The 16,640-nt window shown below is 39.8% G+C and overlaps 1 protein-coding gene across 1 annotated transcript; it reads left to right on the top strand.

Annotated features, from left to right (window-relative positions):
* Nucleotides 1-310: 310 nt before the first annotated feature.
* Nucleotides 311-15,825, top strand: LOC105230118 (uncharacterized). The gene is made up of 3 exons (XM_049457789.1): nucleotides 311-446; nucleotides 2,829-4,334; nucleotides 15,701-15,825. Exons 1-3 carry the CDS (start codon nucleotides 311-313, stop codon nucleotides 15,823-15,825), a joined length of 1,767 nt encoding a protein of 588 aa, XP_049313746.1.
* Nucleotides 15,826-16,640: the final 815 nt, after the last annotated feature.

Below are 16,640 nucleotides of genomic sequence, written 5' to 3'. Positions count from 1 at the left end.
CGTATAGAATCCAACATAAAACTCGAAGATTTGTGCTTTGCAGAAGACATTTGCTTACTACCGCACAGACTCTCCGACATAAAGCTCAAAAATCTACAAGCTGTCCGACGCGAGATAAATAGCGCAAAACCAAGGCCATTCTGCAGAAGCCAACTAAATTCGAAATCATGAAATCGACTACGTCAATAATCTAGGGAGTACTATACCAAACGACGGTGGAGTAGAAGTGGATGTCAATTATAGGACGAGCAAGTCAAGAAAGGCGTTTGAAAGGAAATATTCGGAGTGGGCAAGCTGGTAAAGCTCCAGAATGACAAAGATCAAAATATTCACAGCACGCGTGAAGTCAACGCTGTTGGCTGGTCTCGAACTCCATCATTCACAGAATCCAGGTATTCATCAACAAGTCTCTTCATATCATATGCAGAATATGCAGACTGAAAGCTGTAAGAAATCAAGTGGTATGCAGTCGAACAAAGGAGGAACCTATTCTGTACCAAATGGCACTGAGTAGGCTGACGAAAACTCCAGGTGTCATTAGAAGGTTGTTGCTTGACTGTAACTCGTAAGAACCAACCAAAACTAATAGAGAGAAGGTCGGTGCTACGCTAATAAGTTAATGAAAGTATTTCTTTAGGACGCCGCAAACACCATAGCCTTCAATGCGAGACGCCGTAATTTGTAGAGGCTTTATGCTTCAGGAGTGATAGGAAAAAACTTTTGTTTGATGTTGACGATGAGCTCTTTAGCTCTAAACTCGTGCCAAGGATCCAAATTCGTCATGTAGGGGTCACAAAAGGGATATTTTATAACGAACTTGCCTTTTCTTCAATCATCAAGATGACAATTCTCACAAGGATCTCCCGGGTGTAAGATTGCTGAAATGTTTCAACTTTGGTATTGCAAAGGCTGGAAAAGAAGAAAAAGTACTTGGATGTTTCCAGCTCACCCTCCTCCGTAAAACTTTAACAACATGCGTCCGTCAATAGGTTTACCGCATAAATACAATTTTAAGATAGTAAGAACCCCTGCAACAGCGGCAAGATCCACTTTGCTAAGATCTGTCTGTTCAGAAGATATCCTGAGTTCTACTTTAGGCCAAAATGATTATTTAGTCGCACAGGAGCGGGTCGTCGACTAGCGGCTGTTAAGTGTACGCGATGTCCATTGGTCCAGTAAAATGCCAATGGAAATTCAAGTCGGTACTATCGGTGTGAGCGAGGCAAAGGTGCCTCCTCTGCTTTGGTGCTATTTCTAGTGAAGACAGACTCTCCTTGACTAGCTTTCAGCCCACAGTTAACGACAGTTAATAACAACCACTGCCGCCTGAGAATCAACACATCGATCCGGTAGCCTAAAGTCAAGATTGACCGAGAACTACTCACAGAAAACACTCCAACCTTTTCTCGAAACTTCGATCTAATACGTGAAAAAGTTCACTCCGCCTATTCTACGGCGATTCCTCCCTTATACGCCATAGAATATTATTGACTTGACCACGGTTTTTTAAAACACCACTTTTGATGATAGTCCCCAACTTTTGCCAACCGAAGCCTTTTTTATTCTTTCTTTAATATTATATTTGGCCTCTATGAAAGTTTCGAGAGGTATATTTAGGAATATAAGTTGCCCAAAATGAGTCGAAACCGACTACAATATTATATGACAATCATATTTCAGCCTTGGTACTTAATAAAAATCCTATCTAAGCAACTTTGTTAGATCTCTGCCACATTTTTCTATACTTGCTACTCAACGAACCTCTCCGTAAATAAGCCATAAGTCCGTCATAAACATCAAAAAGAAGAAACTTAGTGCTTGGAAAGGTCTGACGGAACTAAGTGCTCGAACGATGCTGGCAAAAAAATCTTAAAAACTCGACGAACTCTGTTTGGTTTCTTTTGTGTCTTCAGAAACGTCTACAATGCGTATCAAGTGCTCGAAACTTTTGATAAAATCTTTCACAATTGGAAAAAAAAGTGTTAAGGGAAAACACAATAGGAGGAAGATTTTGTATTGACAAATGAAAACTAATCACGTGGTCAATGTTCATACTAACAGTTAAGTAAGGTTGTGATTAAGTTTGGCCACGCCTAATATCATGTGAGTGCGTTTAGAAGCATAAATTAGTCACTCACGAATGTGTATATATGTATGTTTGTATGGACATATGTATGATTAATGCAAGCAGGGTTGTAATTTGGTAATAAATAAGCACTTATATAATATGAAATTTAAGTAGGTAGATTGTCGATAGTCTTAAATGACACAATTATAACCGTAAATGTCGCAATAAATCACTGATTTATGAAATTCGGTTTTAAGGCGTTGATTACTCAATTACAATTGACATTTACCAAGTAAACGGTTATTTGATAGTGCCGTTACTTGAATAATATTAAGCGCGACGCCAAGGCGAACAGTTAGAGCTTGAGGCTTTGGACTAACGGTGGAAGTTTGCTATCAAATTTTTTCGGAAAAAATATATTGGAAATTTTGAAAAAAAATTATTGAAAATTAAAAAAAAAATTTAAATTGCGAAAAAAAATAATTAAATAAAAAAGAAAAATATACGTGAAAAATTGAATAAAAATATAAATAAATAATTTTTGGAATGAAAAAAAAAATTTTAAAAATTTTATAAAATTTAATAAAAGTTAAAAAAAAGCAAATTTTTTTCAAAATGAAAATTCAAAAAATATTTTTATTACTTTTTACAACACTGCAACTCTGCAAAATTGTGCGCGCTGCAACAGTTGCCGACCTCATTAATAACTTAAACTCAAATTTAAAACTGGAATTAAATATTTTTTTGAACATTAACGAAGCTTACGCCGATGAACTCTATCTGCGCTGCGCTGCGACACCGAAATTAATCGTTAACTACGAAAAAAAGGCCCAGCTAAGCTTGAAGGGCCGCATAACGGAAAATATATTAACCATCGCTTTTCTACGAGCAAATAACACGAATCGCACGATACATTTTTTGGTCGAACTATTGTGGAAACTGCACTACACGAATGTGCTGTTCGTGTATGACAAGTCAGAGGAAATTTCGACCATAACCACACTTTTCCAACTTTGTTGGCGTAATGGCTTCGTCAACGTGCTGGCTTTGGTCAATCAAACGCTCTACACATATCAACCCTTTCCACGCATTAAAGTGGTCGCTTTGCGCAAACTCAGTGAATATTATGACAAAACGCATTTAAAAAATTTTCAAGGTTATGCGCTACGCTCGAGCATTAGCAATAATGCGCCGCGGGTTTATCACTACACCGACGATAAAGGAAATCTCGCTAATGCTGGTTATTTGTATCGATTGATACTGTTATTCGCACAACATTATAACGGTAGATTTGAAGAGGTACGCATGCCCACCTATCAAATGAACTTAACGAATATTATTAAGGCGTTTGAGCGTAAGGAAATCGATATATTGGCCGATCTGCTCTTCATGTACCCCAATTATTCGCACAGCGCTGTAATTTGTAATTATCGCACATTTATGATGGCGCCCTACGCCGCACCGCTGCCACTCTATATGTACATTCTCAAGCCTCTGACGAGTCTACTCTGGTTGCTCATAATGTTGGCACTTTGCTATGCAATCCTGGCACAAATGCTGCTCTCCTGGCTGCGCGGTCGCCGAGTGAACTTTGGATTGGCTTTTTTGCGTAGCCTCAGCTCGGTACTCTACCTGCCGAGTTACTACTATAGTCGCTGTACGTGTGCGCAAAGGTTCTGCGTCCTTTTGTTGTTGGCTTGTAGCTTTCTTTTGACCAGTTTGTATCAGACGAGTATGGCTAGCATGTTTATATCGCGGCTTTATGAGCCTCAGGTCAACAGCATCGCTGATATCGCGCGCACTAAATTTTTACTGCCAATGGCGAAGGAGGACATCGCCTATATGAGTCGCTTATCGGGTATACCGCAAATCATTTACGATCGCTTGCTTGAGGTGAGCCCATCGGAGGACTATCAGTTGTTGCGCGATTTGAACACCTCGTACATACTCACCTACATCGAGGATAAAGTGAACTTTTTCATGTATCAGCAGAAATTTCTGCGTATACCGCGTTTTAAGCTGATCGCCGAGGAGCTCACGCAGGTGCCGCTGTTCATAAGTTTGCCGCATGGTTCGCCGTTTTTGCAGCTGTTTGATCGTTATTTGGGTAATGTTTTCGATTCGGGTATTTTTCAGAAAATGTTCATCGACAGCGCTGAGGAGGGCATTTTGAGCAATGAGATACGGTTCTTCCGCACTGTCTCCATTATTTTTCAACCGCTCAAAGTCGAACATTTTTCGCTGATATTTGTCGTCTGGGCATTTGGTATGTTTTGTGCTCTGATTTGTTTCCTCATCGAGTTGAAAATGGTCAGGTGGAGGCGGGTGAAGAACGGTAAAGTGAGGAGAAACATACAGATAAAAAATTGAATGAAATATTTTGAAAACAATCTAAGCGATGTTGTAGAAATAAATTATATAAAACACTTAATTTTTCCCTCAAAAATCCTCTTTTAATTACATTTAGAAGAATTCTCGAGGAAATAAATGAAATTCAAATCATTCTTAAACCAACACAAAAAAATATTAACACGATCAATAATCCCTAAAACACGTAATTTAGTAGCGGAGGTTTTAACTCCTTACGGAAAAAAAGTTGTTTTGAAGGAAATCGTTAAATTTCAGGTTGAAACTATCAAGGGGGGGCATGGTTGGCTTAAAAAATCTTAAGAATAACTCTAGTTATCCAGTGCTGCCAGAATTTCTCGTTTTGTTTTGCAAAAATAAGCCGGTTTACCCTAGAGTAAACGATAGTAAAAACTGATGTAGAACTGATCCCCCAAACATGTTACGGTGCTGTCCTATATATCAATTCTATAAAACAAACCGCGGGCAGCAAGACGTTGATAATATAAAGGGTGATTTTTTAAGAGCTTGATAACTTTTTTTTAAAAAAAAAACGCAAATAAAATTTGGCAAAATCTCATCGGTTTTCTTTATTTGAAAACGTTAGATTGGTTTCATGACATTGTACTTTTTGAAGGATAATTTCATTTAAATGTTGACCGCGGCTGCGTCTTAGGGTGGTCCATTCGGAAAGTCCAATTTTGGGCAACGTTTTCGAGCATTTCGGCCGGAGAGCCCGAATTTGCTTGTCGGGGGAATGTTTTGTCTTCCAAAGGCTGGAATATTTTGCTGGCTTATTTCCTGTAGACTTTAGACTTTGACGTAGCCCCACAATAAATAGTCTAAAGGAACGTTACATCGCCATGATCTTCGGTGGCCAACTTACGGGTCCATTTCGTAGAGATGAATTGTTGTCCGAAGTTTTCCCTCAAAATGGCCATAGAAATCCGCGAGCTGTGTGGCATGTAACGCCATCTTGTTGAAACCCATGTCAACCAAGGTTCAGTTCGTCCATTTTTGGAACAAAAGTTTTGTTAGCATCGAACGATATCGATCGCCATTCACAAACACGATAACGAATTACGATCAACAACAAAGCATACTTTGAACAAATACGTTCGCAATGGATGCCACCAGCGTAGAAACCACACCAAACAGTGCATTTTTCGGGATCATGGGCAGGTTCTTGAACGGCTTTCTGGTTGCTCTTCACCCCTAATGCGGCAAATTTTGCTTATTTAACGTAGCCATTCAACCCAGAAAATGAAGCCTCATCGCTGAACCAAAATTTTGTCCTCAAAAAGAAAAAACAAAACGCGAACACTGATTTTGTAATAAAAATTCAATGATTTGGCAAGTCGTTTGCTTACGTTAGTAGATCTATTTCATGATGAAATGTCAAAGCATACTGATCATCTTTCTCTTTGACACCATGTCTGAAATCCCACGTGATCTGTCAAAATACTAATGCAGAAAATCCTAACCTCAAAAAAATCACCCGTTACTTATCATTCCTTTTAACCAAATTTGGCAATCTTATGATAATTTTTAGCTCTCGGAAAATTTATCTTCACATTTATCCCTTTTTGGATAATTCGCAGCTGTATAAGCAGAAATGTCGGATGTAGAAATCTGGAATAACCTCTGCGAGTCTTTCAAGAACAAGTGAAAGTTTTCCAGATCGGTGAAGACTCTCTCTCCTGTGGACTTCTTTCAATTTATTGCTGGAGAGAAGATACAAATCTTCCATAAGAGTGTACGGCTTGCTAAGCAGTTTTAATACCCGCGCCGTTATGTCATCTGTCTCCACACGGGAGAAAAAAGCGAAAGCAAATGGATGTGGTAGGGGAACGAGGACAGTATTAAATTTCTCTTGGGAATCATCACATTCCTGACTAGGTTCGCACGTCCACTGGTTGGCGAAGGGGGCCTTGCCCCCGGCCGCAACGAACTAGGGGGCGGCTAAAACCAATTTTTCGCTGTTTTTTAATATTCAGAAAAATACTTCAACACAAAATTTTTTTATAAAAAATTTGTTTTGCAAAATTGTGTCAAAAGTGTAAAACGATATAGGGTGGAAAATGGTTTTTTTTTATGGCTTTTAATAAGAATGTCCTTGTCAATTTACCTGATCAATTTCCTCAAAAAACCGTATTGGTTAGAATTTTGGAACTTCAGGAATTTGCGTGGCTTCCAGTTCCTCGATTTATATACTTAATATCGAAGAATATTTTTGAAATAAAATACACTTTTTGTTTCGAACCACCTCATGAAACTTTGTAGGTATGTAGATAAAGGAGGCAGCAGAACATCATTGGCCCCCGGGGCGCCCGAAGTTGTAAGCTACGCCACTGGGAAAAATTATGGATGTTAGGTTACAGCAAGTAAGTCATATTTTTATGAAAGATCTCTGAAAATTCAGTTCAATAATTGTAGGTAAATAAGTAGACGGGAGGGGACTGTCCAACTCAAAGGGCTGTACAAGGAACTTTCCAAAGTAAAAACAGTAATTAAAAAAACCAGAAACAAATGTTTTTTGCGGCAAAAGAATAATAAATTAAAACTAGTCTTATTCTGCTTCAATACAGCTTTTTGCACGGTCCGAAAAGCATTGTCGAACGCGTGTTTTTAGCTCGTTGGCCGGTATGGCTTGCCATTCTGTCCGGATACAAGCCTTTAAATGGCCTCTACGTCGGGGGGGGGGTGTTCCTGGGGGTTGTTTTGGTGGGGTATGCATAACGCTTTCCTTTCATGGGCAAATGCATTTTTCAGAAAGGAAGAATACGCACGGTGCCATATCAGTTGAATACGGGGAGTGGTTAATGGTTGAAATGTGATTTTTGGTCAAATGATCGGTTAATGATATCCTTCGAATGTTGGATTCTGAGCAATTTTTGGTCGTCAGTCAATTTTTGTGGAACAAACCGTGCACACACCTTTCGTAAGCCCAAATGTTCGGTCAAAATGCGATTAAAATCGACGATGTTTGGAGATGTTCAATTCCATTTCCATGAATTTCAATGATGAATTCGGCTGATTTTTGATGAATTTACACGCACAGTCCCCTCGATGGGAAATTTACGGGTGATCACGGATTTGGATTGGTCTCACATTTTGATCGTCATTTTATGTCTCCATGACCTACTTCGTGGAAACTTTGAAAGCCACTCGTTGCACTCTTGCTACTGGCTATAGTCAATCATCGCCATAAAGACTTGTTTTCATCAATTGAAAACGTCCAGGTAAAAGTTTTACTCAATTTTAAAACAAAAATTAATCTTTGCCCCTTTTTTGGTTCGAAGCTCATTTACGCCAACCGATAACCACCAAATATGCTGACACTTAAAACGACATAAATTCACTTCCAAAACGTGAAATGTCATTCCTCATTGGACAATCGATTAGAGATAGCAAGCTTCTAAACGCACCAATCGCCATATAGATGCGCCACTAGTGGTTCTGTTTACTTTGGAAAGGCCCCTTGTATATTTACAGTTCTTGCATATTTGTTAAAGGGAAATTGAGCCCAACTGATGATGCTTTATAGGCCTTAAATTTCAATTTAGAAGCAGTTTTGGTGAAAGACAGAAGGAGATATGAGAGAGCTTTTCTTAGATTCGAAAGCTCGGACGAATAACCATAAAGTTAATTGGTATTAAAATTTCGATTTCATAAAAATTTAAAGAAAATCTGAAGAGTTATTGCGGCTACAAGCGTTATACCGTGTCAGGTTTCATGCCCGTTTCTTATTCCATCACGAATTCCGATTCAGTAGAAGTAGATCTGAAAAGAGGCGCAACAAGTCAGTGGAATTCATCTTCCAATTTTTCAAAAGTGGAAACGCCGGGTCAATAACCGACCATGAAAGTATTGTTTTTTACAAGTATGAAAAATATTTTCGGCTATTTGAGGAGTTTTTAATAAAAAAAAAACAACAAAATCTATTGCAAAAAACCTTCAAAGACGTCTAAAATTTTTTTAAGGGTTCAACGTGATCACCATCGCAGCTGCTGTAATGGTTTTGGCCATTACGTCTCTTCACTTATGCGAAAAGGGCTCAAAAACTGGTTACAGAAATTTACCACCAAGTAAGTAGTTCCTACATAACAAAGTCAAAGATTTTGGACTTTGCTTCAAAATAAGTCTGAGGTTTCGGCGGATCACCTCTTTCATTCGACAAAAATTTTGATTCCCCAGCTAGCATTCCCTTTGAGTACTGCTGAGCACAGAAAAGAGTCGCTGGGATAATAATGGTGGATGTGAGAAGCAATTCGATGCCCAAGGTCATGGATTTTTACCAGCGTTTTCAATAACTTTGTCTTGGTAAGACAAGCATTTTCTTTTTCTTCAAATACTCCGTGTTTTTCGAGCACTTTTCCGTCCTTTAAACGTGCTTACCCCTTTTCAAAATAGTTTTGGGTGTAAAAAATATTCTATGCGCATCCCAAAAATTACCCGAAACTATAACGTTTGCTAGCCGAATTGTTGCGGTTTTCCGAAAGAGAAAAAAGACACACGAACGCAATGTGGATTGGGTTTATCGGCTGAAAATCCACTCGTATAACTGTCGAATGGACTTTCGGATGTGAATTAATGCGAGCTTGCTTTCATCAATTGTCACATTATCGACGCAAAAAAACGCCGCATTTATTATACTTGATAATCTCCTCACTCTGCTCCGGATCCTCAATTCGTCGTAGTTTTATGATAAAAATGTGCCTTTGGATGGCTCCCACTTTTGCACGAATCATTTCCATTAATGATATGATATACACTTTTAAGTTGTTATGTTTGAGAATACCTATCTCAAACAACTTCGCTTAACGGTCATTCAAAATTGTTTTGAGGACGTTTTTGTTGTTTTTCGCCACAAACTCTTTGGGGCCATTGTGCTACTTTTCGCCTTGTTCCAACTTAGGAAACCCACTTTTCAACAGTTGATTTTCCATGATGCAGAGTCCAAATAATGAATTATAGTTTCAGGTACAGTCCGAAATTGTAATTTTTTCTAGTTTAATTCTTCGATCCACCAATAGTAAATTTTTTCTCTTTCCATCAATTTCGATTAAGTTGGTGATTTTTTTATGGTACATATGATTAGTGTTGTTGACTGTTCCAATATTAACTAGTCCTTCGTTTGCAATTCGCGAGTTTTTTTAATATACGTATAAATATAAGTGACGTGACAACCCAATCACACTAAATGCGCTGTGACATTAATTATTAGCTAAACAGCTTGCTTAATAACATTTTAGTTACTTTTGACGTGTTCTTTTGTGCACTCGCTAAACAAAACTGTAATTTGTGGTGAAAAGCATAACATATCTTAAGTGGACCAGCAACTTTTTTTGTGGTTCGCATAAATCTAAACGCGAATATTAAAATGAAATAAAAATTTAATGGATAGACCACACTTTGAGGCAAAACAAAATTGAAAATATTGTAATTTACTATTAAAAAGATTCGGTTCCCCAAAAAAAAGTAAGCAAACAATGGTTAAGCCAATCTTAACTGCTACCCGAACACTTAGCCACGAAATCTAGTAATCTGTTATAATATTACTAATCGAGCCCGGGGGCATAACGCGACTTTTGACTGACTGCTTTGACGGACAGCCGTAATGACGGCAATGGAAAGAACACGCTTAACAACAAATGCGATCAACAAATGAACCAAGTCAATTTTAATGAATGTAATTTTGGAAATAATGCTTTTTGTACGAATCGCGCCCGCGATAAAGCGGTTACATTTCCGCACTGAAAGTCACAGGCGGCGCGGCGTAAGCGACTCCGCCCGCGCTAGTAGCGAATTCCAGAACGGCGAGTCAGTAGCTAAGCAGCCGATATGGAGGCCGAGACTCACACATACAAATAATGTTATAGATAAACATATTCACAAATATATCAATTTAAAATTTTGTTCGCAAGTTTCGCATTTACTTCTGGTTTTGCGCCTTGACCACGCGCTTATGTCGGCCACAGCGAGGCGAGAGTTAATTTTATTTTTCCACCTACTGGCGAAATCAATTTACTTCGTGTGGCACGTGCTCTAAATGCGCTTAGAGTACAAAGTGGGCAACAAAAGCTACAACAAAAAACGCTTTAAACTCCAACAAACACACACACATACAGATAAGGAAATATTAACGGCAAAACAAAAAATGCAAATAGATAAATCGAAATTAGATAAAATGGCTTATAAAGTAATAATCTTTCCCTTTGGGGGCGATACCGCCGCCAAGCGTGCCAAGTTTAGCTTATTTGTCTGTCTGTCTGTCAGTCTAGCTGCCAGTTTTTGCCAGCTGGCATGTCGCTAGAGTCGTTGGTTGTTCTTTGAAATGCCAATTCACAAAGCATTGGCTATTTTGTTATTACAGTTAGGTTTAAATAAGTGTAGGCCGTTAGAGGTGTTGCCAGAGTGATTTTTGAAAATTGGATTTTTCGAAAGTGAGTAAGAAAAAAAAACTAGAAAAACCTCAGCTATAACCGCAGCTATACTATTTTTCGCAAATAAAGTAGTTTCCATAGAAGAACTTGATTTTGATCACACGGTTTGTATGACAGCTATATGCTATAGTGACTCGATCTGAACAATTTTTCCGGAGTTTGCATTGCAGCCATGTACAACAACCCATGCCTAATTTCGTGAAAATATCCTGTCAAATAAAAAAGTTTTTAAACAAGGATTTAATTTTAAACGATCAGTTTGTATTACAGCTATATGTTATAGTTGTCCGATATCGGTGGCTCCGACAAATGATCAGCTTCTTGGTGAAAAAAGGGTAGAATGAAAAATTTAAAATCGATATCTCAGATCGATAACTCAAAACTCTGGTAGAGTATACACAAATGGACGAAAATGGCTAAGTCAGCTCAATTCGACAAGCTTATAATTTGTATATGTAATTTATAAAGGGTGATCCATTTTGAGGTTCCCTGCCTTTTTAAAGAAAAAGCACAGAAACTTCGAATTAAATGGGGAATGTTTATTATCATTCGAAAGAACATTCTCTGGAATTTATTTTTTGAAGATTATCTCTTTCAAATATTGGCCGCGGCTACGTCTCAGATGGTCCATCCGTTGAGTCCAATTTTCGATGACTCGTTCGAGCATTTCGACTGGTAACTGGCGAATGACATGCGTGATGTTTTGCTCCAAGGCCTGAATCGAAGTGGGAATGTCCGTATAGTCTTGTTGAAACCAAATGTCGCCGAGATCACGAACTTCAATTTCAGAATGTCAAATAGACGGTTGTCATGGCGCTATAACGATCGCCACTGACGGTTACTTTCACCGGCACAATTTTTGAAGAATTCCACCGGCCACAAACCGTTCTTTTTTCTGTGTGAAATGAAGATTTTGAATCTTTTCAGGTTGCTATTCTTCCCAAATGCGAAAATATTGCCTGTTTACATATCTATTGAGCCAGAAATGGCTTCATCACTGAACAGAATTTGGCTCGAAAACGTCGGATCTTCTAGAAAGTTCTCCAGAGCCTATAGAGTGAAGTAGTGGCACTTGGGAAGGTCCAGCGGCTTCTGTTCTTGCACAAGCTGTATTTTGTATGCTTACAATTTAAGACCTCCACGAAAAATTTGCCATTTCGTTCCATACGTCAGTCCTAGTTGCTGTGAACGGCGCCGAATCGACTATCAACGGTCACGGAAAAAAGCGAAAATGTTAGTCTTGTGCTGAACGTGGGCAAGACAAAGTACCTGCGTTCCGTATACCGATATTATTCGCGTCTTGGAAACTACGACACTGTTGGCAGCTATGAATTTGAGAAAGAGAGGGACTCTGTATATCTTGGAACCAACATAAATACCATTAACAATCAAAGCCTTGGCCTCTAGGTCGAATAGCTCTTGCCAACAGGTACTACTTTAGGTTCGGTAGTAAACTGAAAGGCAAATCATGGCAGCAGATCACGGCCGATGACGAGAAAGCACTTGGAATATTCGAGGAAACTGTTCGCCGCAAGGTTTTTAGAGCCACACCCGGCAGCGATGGAACCACGAAACTGTATGAGCTGTACGGATCGTTAACCAGCGGCCTTTTTCATGGAGCGAAAAGCTTCTTAAATTCAAAGCATTCACTCGAACACGACCGCGGTTATTGCCAAAGTGCAGAGCCGCAACAAAATCACCAAGTCGCTAGCCGTCAGTACAAGACAATCGGCTGGCCAGTCCTTTCAATAATATGGTCGCCTGAATGCAGTGAAACGCAGACGCTTTAGACATGTCAGAACATTGCACTCCGGATTATAACGAAATGCCTCTTGAAGCCTCTTTTCGAACAACTGCGCAGTGAGACCCCTATGCTTCAAATTAAGGTGCATTATGGATTCCTCTCCAAGCATTTCTACTGGAGTGTTTTCATAGAAATCATTCCTACAATTACCTGCTTGAGTCGCCTTCTGGTAGCATCAAGAGGTCCTTCCTCAACTAAGTCGACGACATAAGACAACACGCCGACCAGACTTCGGACGCAACTAACTTCAGACTTGCCCTGACCGCCATTCATAGAGGAGTCATAAACACCTTCACCGACTCAATCTCACTTTGAGTCAAACCATCACTCATTGCAAATGACGAGTTCGAGTTGCCGCGATAATCGAGAGTGACCCTTGCCACCTGCCTTCTCGATACTCTAGCAAAATGAACTCTACTTATCCAGAATCGACCCAGACGTATCAAAAATATGTCCAGCATGCAACGTGTCCTCGCATGACTCTAACCACCTCCTTGCGTGCCCAGCTAACCCTGACACCTCTTTACCTACGGTCCGGCCCCGTTGAATCAGCACGTTTCCTGGGCCTACCGTTGGATGCCCTCGATGACAACTTATCCGAACCCTAACGGGGAGTAGATAACCGTTACAACAACAGCAACGCATACAATGAAAGGGTCTCTCTGAACGTGGGATGTACCACAGACATGACCTTGAAAAGTATAGAGGCCCATGCTTGTAGTGCCAAAGAAGAAGAAGACATCCTGTGGACGGTGTGGGCTTCGGTTTTTTGCGCTAATAAAAATCCAGAAAACATGTTGCTGGGCTAAACATCTAATATTTCTGCTTTCAACCCATTTTCGTAAATATCTGGCAACCTTATTTTCATGCCATTAAAAAAAATTACATTAAAATTCGTGTTTGTATTCGTAACGAATCGCTTTTCGACTGCCAATCAAAATTATATACTTCAACGGCACCAGCGGTCTTAAGCATTGCTTATTTTGGCTTCGCCTTACCACAAAATGTGGCATGCAACATAAGTAGCAATAAGCTACGCTTAAAAGCACTCACCCTCACACACATACGCATACATTTTGAGACTTATCCAAGGTGCTAACCAGGCATTGGGCGAGTCATCGTGTCTGTCTGTCCGTCGCTTTGCGCTGCCACCGACGTAGCGCACAAAGGAGCAGTAGCTGCTAAGGTAAAAACATGAAATAGGAGCGACCAGCCGCGAGCCTTTCGCAAGTCGAGCAATAAAACAAAACATAATGAAATGCATTCAATATCGCTAGGACATGTACAACAACAAGACCTTCGATTGCCCGCATTTGTTAGTCAGTTTTCACTCCCTTTTGCTCGTAAATTTATTCGTCTATATGTAAATTCGTCATTTGTCATGATCACTCCGCTCACCGCCGCTTATATTGCTGCTCCCGCTGTTTGCGCCTAGAAACATGAATATTGCGAGTCGTTGAAAATGCCCGCCGCACATTTTCGCAGACATTAAATAATTGAGCGATATCATTCATACAATCGCTTCATCCGCACCGCAAGCCCGAATCGAGCGCGTTCGTATGGCACATGTAATGCGACGGTGAGGTTTGCCCGACGCCTCTGGGTCAATTGATCGGTTATTCGGTTAGTTGGTTTATTGGTTGGGTGCTTGTTTATTGGTCTGCGGTGAGCGAAATTGCTCAATCGAAAATGTATCTGCGCTATATTCTTAACTATTGACCGCTTAACACATTAAAGTTTTCCATTACAATCGGACATGTAAGTGAGACTCGCATAGTTGAGAAGAGTAGTGGTGTGAATTGGTTCAATTTCAAAAGTACCAGTTACTTAACTAGTTAGAGAAGAATATTTGCGTTTTCAATTTAAGTTCTTACGGTCTCTTGGCAAGACACAGCCGCAGGTTGGGTCAAACAGGTCGAGAAGACTGCCGGAAATGTCTTGAGCAGAGCACCAGGTAAACAAAGGATCATCTCTTGTGCCCTTGTCCCGACTGTGCAGACTACTCGGTAAACATCTGCGGTCGCCACAGTATGGTACGTTGGAGGAGGTATCGAAGCGCAGGCATCTTAAAGGGTGACAACTACTCTTGGACCTAGCATCTGAACTCCATCCTTGCAAAGGACCAAACTGGTATATGCGGAGCTTGTTGGCCTTGTCCGATTAACCTAACCTAACTTAACTTTTTATGCAAGCAATGTTATTTACATTTTTCTTAAATTTCAAATAAAAATCCCGACGAGCCCGAGCTTCTGTGCTGTCAAGTGATTTTAAGTTTTGACGGTTGGATTCTGGCTGTATCACGGTTCCGTCTTTTGGAATTGTGGTTTTGCATAGTTTAACAATGGAGTGTACATATGTTAGGTGCTCAAAATGACACAAGGTAGAACCAAAGATTGGCCGCTGTTTTAATAGAATAAGTTCATATGAGTATAATTGAAATCAAAGGTTTTGATCCGACGACCTGATATTGAGATTGTTCAGACATTCAGTTTTCGTTCCGCCTTCTTTTCCATATTTCCGTTTTTCTGTGTGGCATTGTGAAAGATCACAGGATACTAAATTCTATGCTACTTCCTTTTTGCAACTCTGAGAAAACTTCCTTCGCATCTTCCGGAATTCTATTCTTCATTCAGCTTTTCAAAAACTAGCTGGATGAGCTACTTTTCAGCCCAACTATGAATTGATAGTTTCTTTCAGACAAAATCATGATCCTAGTCGATGTGGGATATGAATTCAATTTCTTTTCGTCTTATTTATTAGTTGACGATGATTCTGGTCGGTATAATGTTGAGTTGTTTTCAGTCGAAGAAACCGAAACCCATATCTTCGTCTTCCATGGACTCCATCTCCTGCCTTTCGACTTTAATGTTGAGCTGTTCAGTCGAAGAGACCGAAAACGATATTGTTGTCTTCCTCGGACTCGGACTCCAACTCCTCCTTTTCAACTTTGGAGTTGAGCTGTTTAGTCGAAGAGACCAAAACTCGTCTTACTCGGACTCCGATTCTCCTTTTTGGCTTCTTCCTTCTTTTCGACAGCAGCGCCAGCACCAGCAGCTGAAGCAGAGGCAGCGGCAGCAACAAATGAATCCGCCTATGCTGGAAACTTCTACTGCATTAACTCGTCTTCAGAACCGTTGATATGGATAAACATCAGTCCGTAACCGGAAATTTATTCATGAAAACTGGATTTTCAGTCCATGGAATTAAGGATTGGAGTCGGTTTCTCTATCCATCCATAAAGCCGACACAAGATACGTTCTCCTTTACTTCTGCCCTCATAGTAAATATTGCAGTTCCGATTTTCTGGTCCCTTTGTTCATAAGTGTCGTTGTCTTATGGATTCTTCTATGCTGAAAGCTGGAAACATCCGAAGTCGAAAGTTTTATGAAAGCAGAGAGATTGTTCGACCATGGTATTAAAAATTGTGACTCTCTATTCATCCGCAAATACGACATAAGATTTGTTCTCCTTTACTCCAATCGTCCAAATATCATTTGTCTCTTACAGTGGCGATATACTGAAAGGGTTTTCGTTCAAAAGTTATCCAGAAAACAAAGGTAAATCTGGACGAATGAGCCGAGATTAAGTCCGATCTGCAAGCTCTTATAACGCCGTAATATTATCACTATAGGTTGCAGGGTTCACCCTGGTCCAAGTTTTCCTGAAATCTTAGAACAGAGCGATAATTTGGGCCTAGTGGTTCCCCAACACAAAGAAGTTAATTGGAAAGTCCATTCTCTTCAAAGTATGCATGCAAAGCCATGATCGTCCCTCCACTGGGTTTACATATTCATATTAATTTTTTGCTTAATCACCAAACGACCTACCTCGGTTTCTGCGTTTACCATTTGCTACCGATTCTTAAGCCAAGCGATTTATGTACTTACATTTACACGCAGCAGCGCCTGACGGTTGATGGAATTCGGCTCCCTTGGCTCATAACTTGCATTTTGCCCATTTGTAGTTTTACATTCTT

Source organism: Bactrocera dorsalis, chromosome 5 (assembly GCF_023373825.1).
Source record: "Bactrocera dorsalis isolate Fly_Bdor chromosome 5, ASM2337382v1, whole genome shotgun sequence".
NCBI classification, from domain to species: domain Eukaryota; kingdom Metazoa; phylum Arthropoda; class Insecta; order Diptera; family Tephritidae; genus Bactrocera; species Bactrocera dorsalis.
This window is presented reverse-complemented; position numbering and strand designations above follow the sequence as displayed.

Bases quoted from the DNA above. Each gene is read 5' to 3' on its own strand.
- LOC105230118 (XM_049457789.1), top strand. From the start codon at position 311: ATGACAAAGATCAAAATATTCACAGCACGCGTGAAGTCAACGCTGTTG. The intron at 447-2,828 runs GTAAGAAATCAA...ACATTAACGAAG, and splicing joins GAATATGCAGACTGAAAGCT to CTTACGCCGATGAACTCTAT. The intron at 4,335-15,700 runs GTATGTTTTGTG...TCTTTTCGACAG, and splicing joins ATTTGTCGTCTGGGCATTTG to CAGCGCCAGCACCAGCAGCT.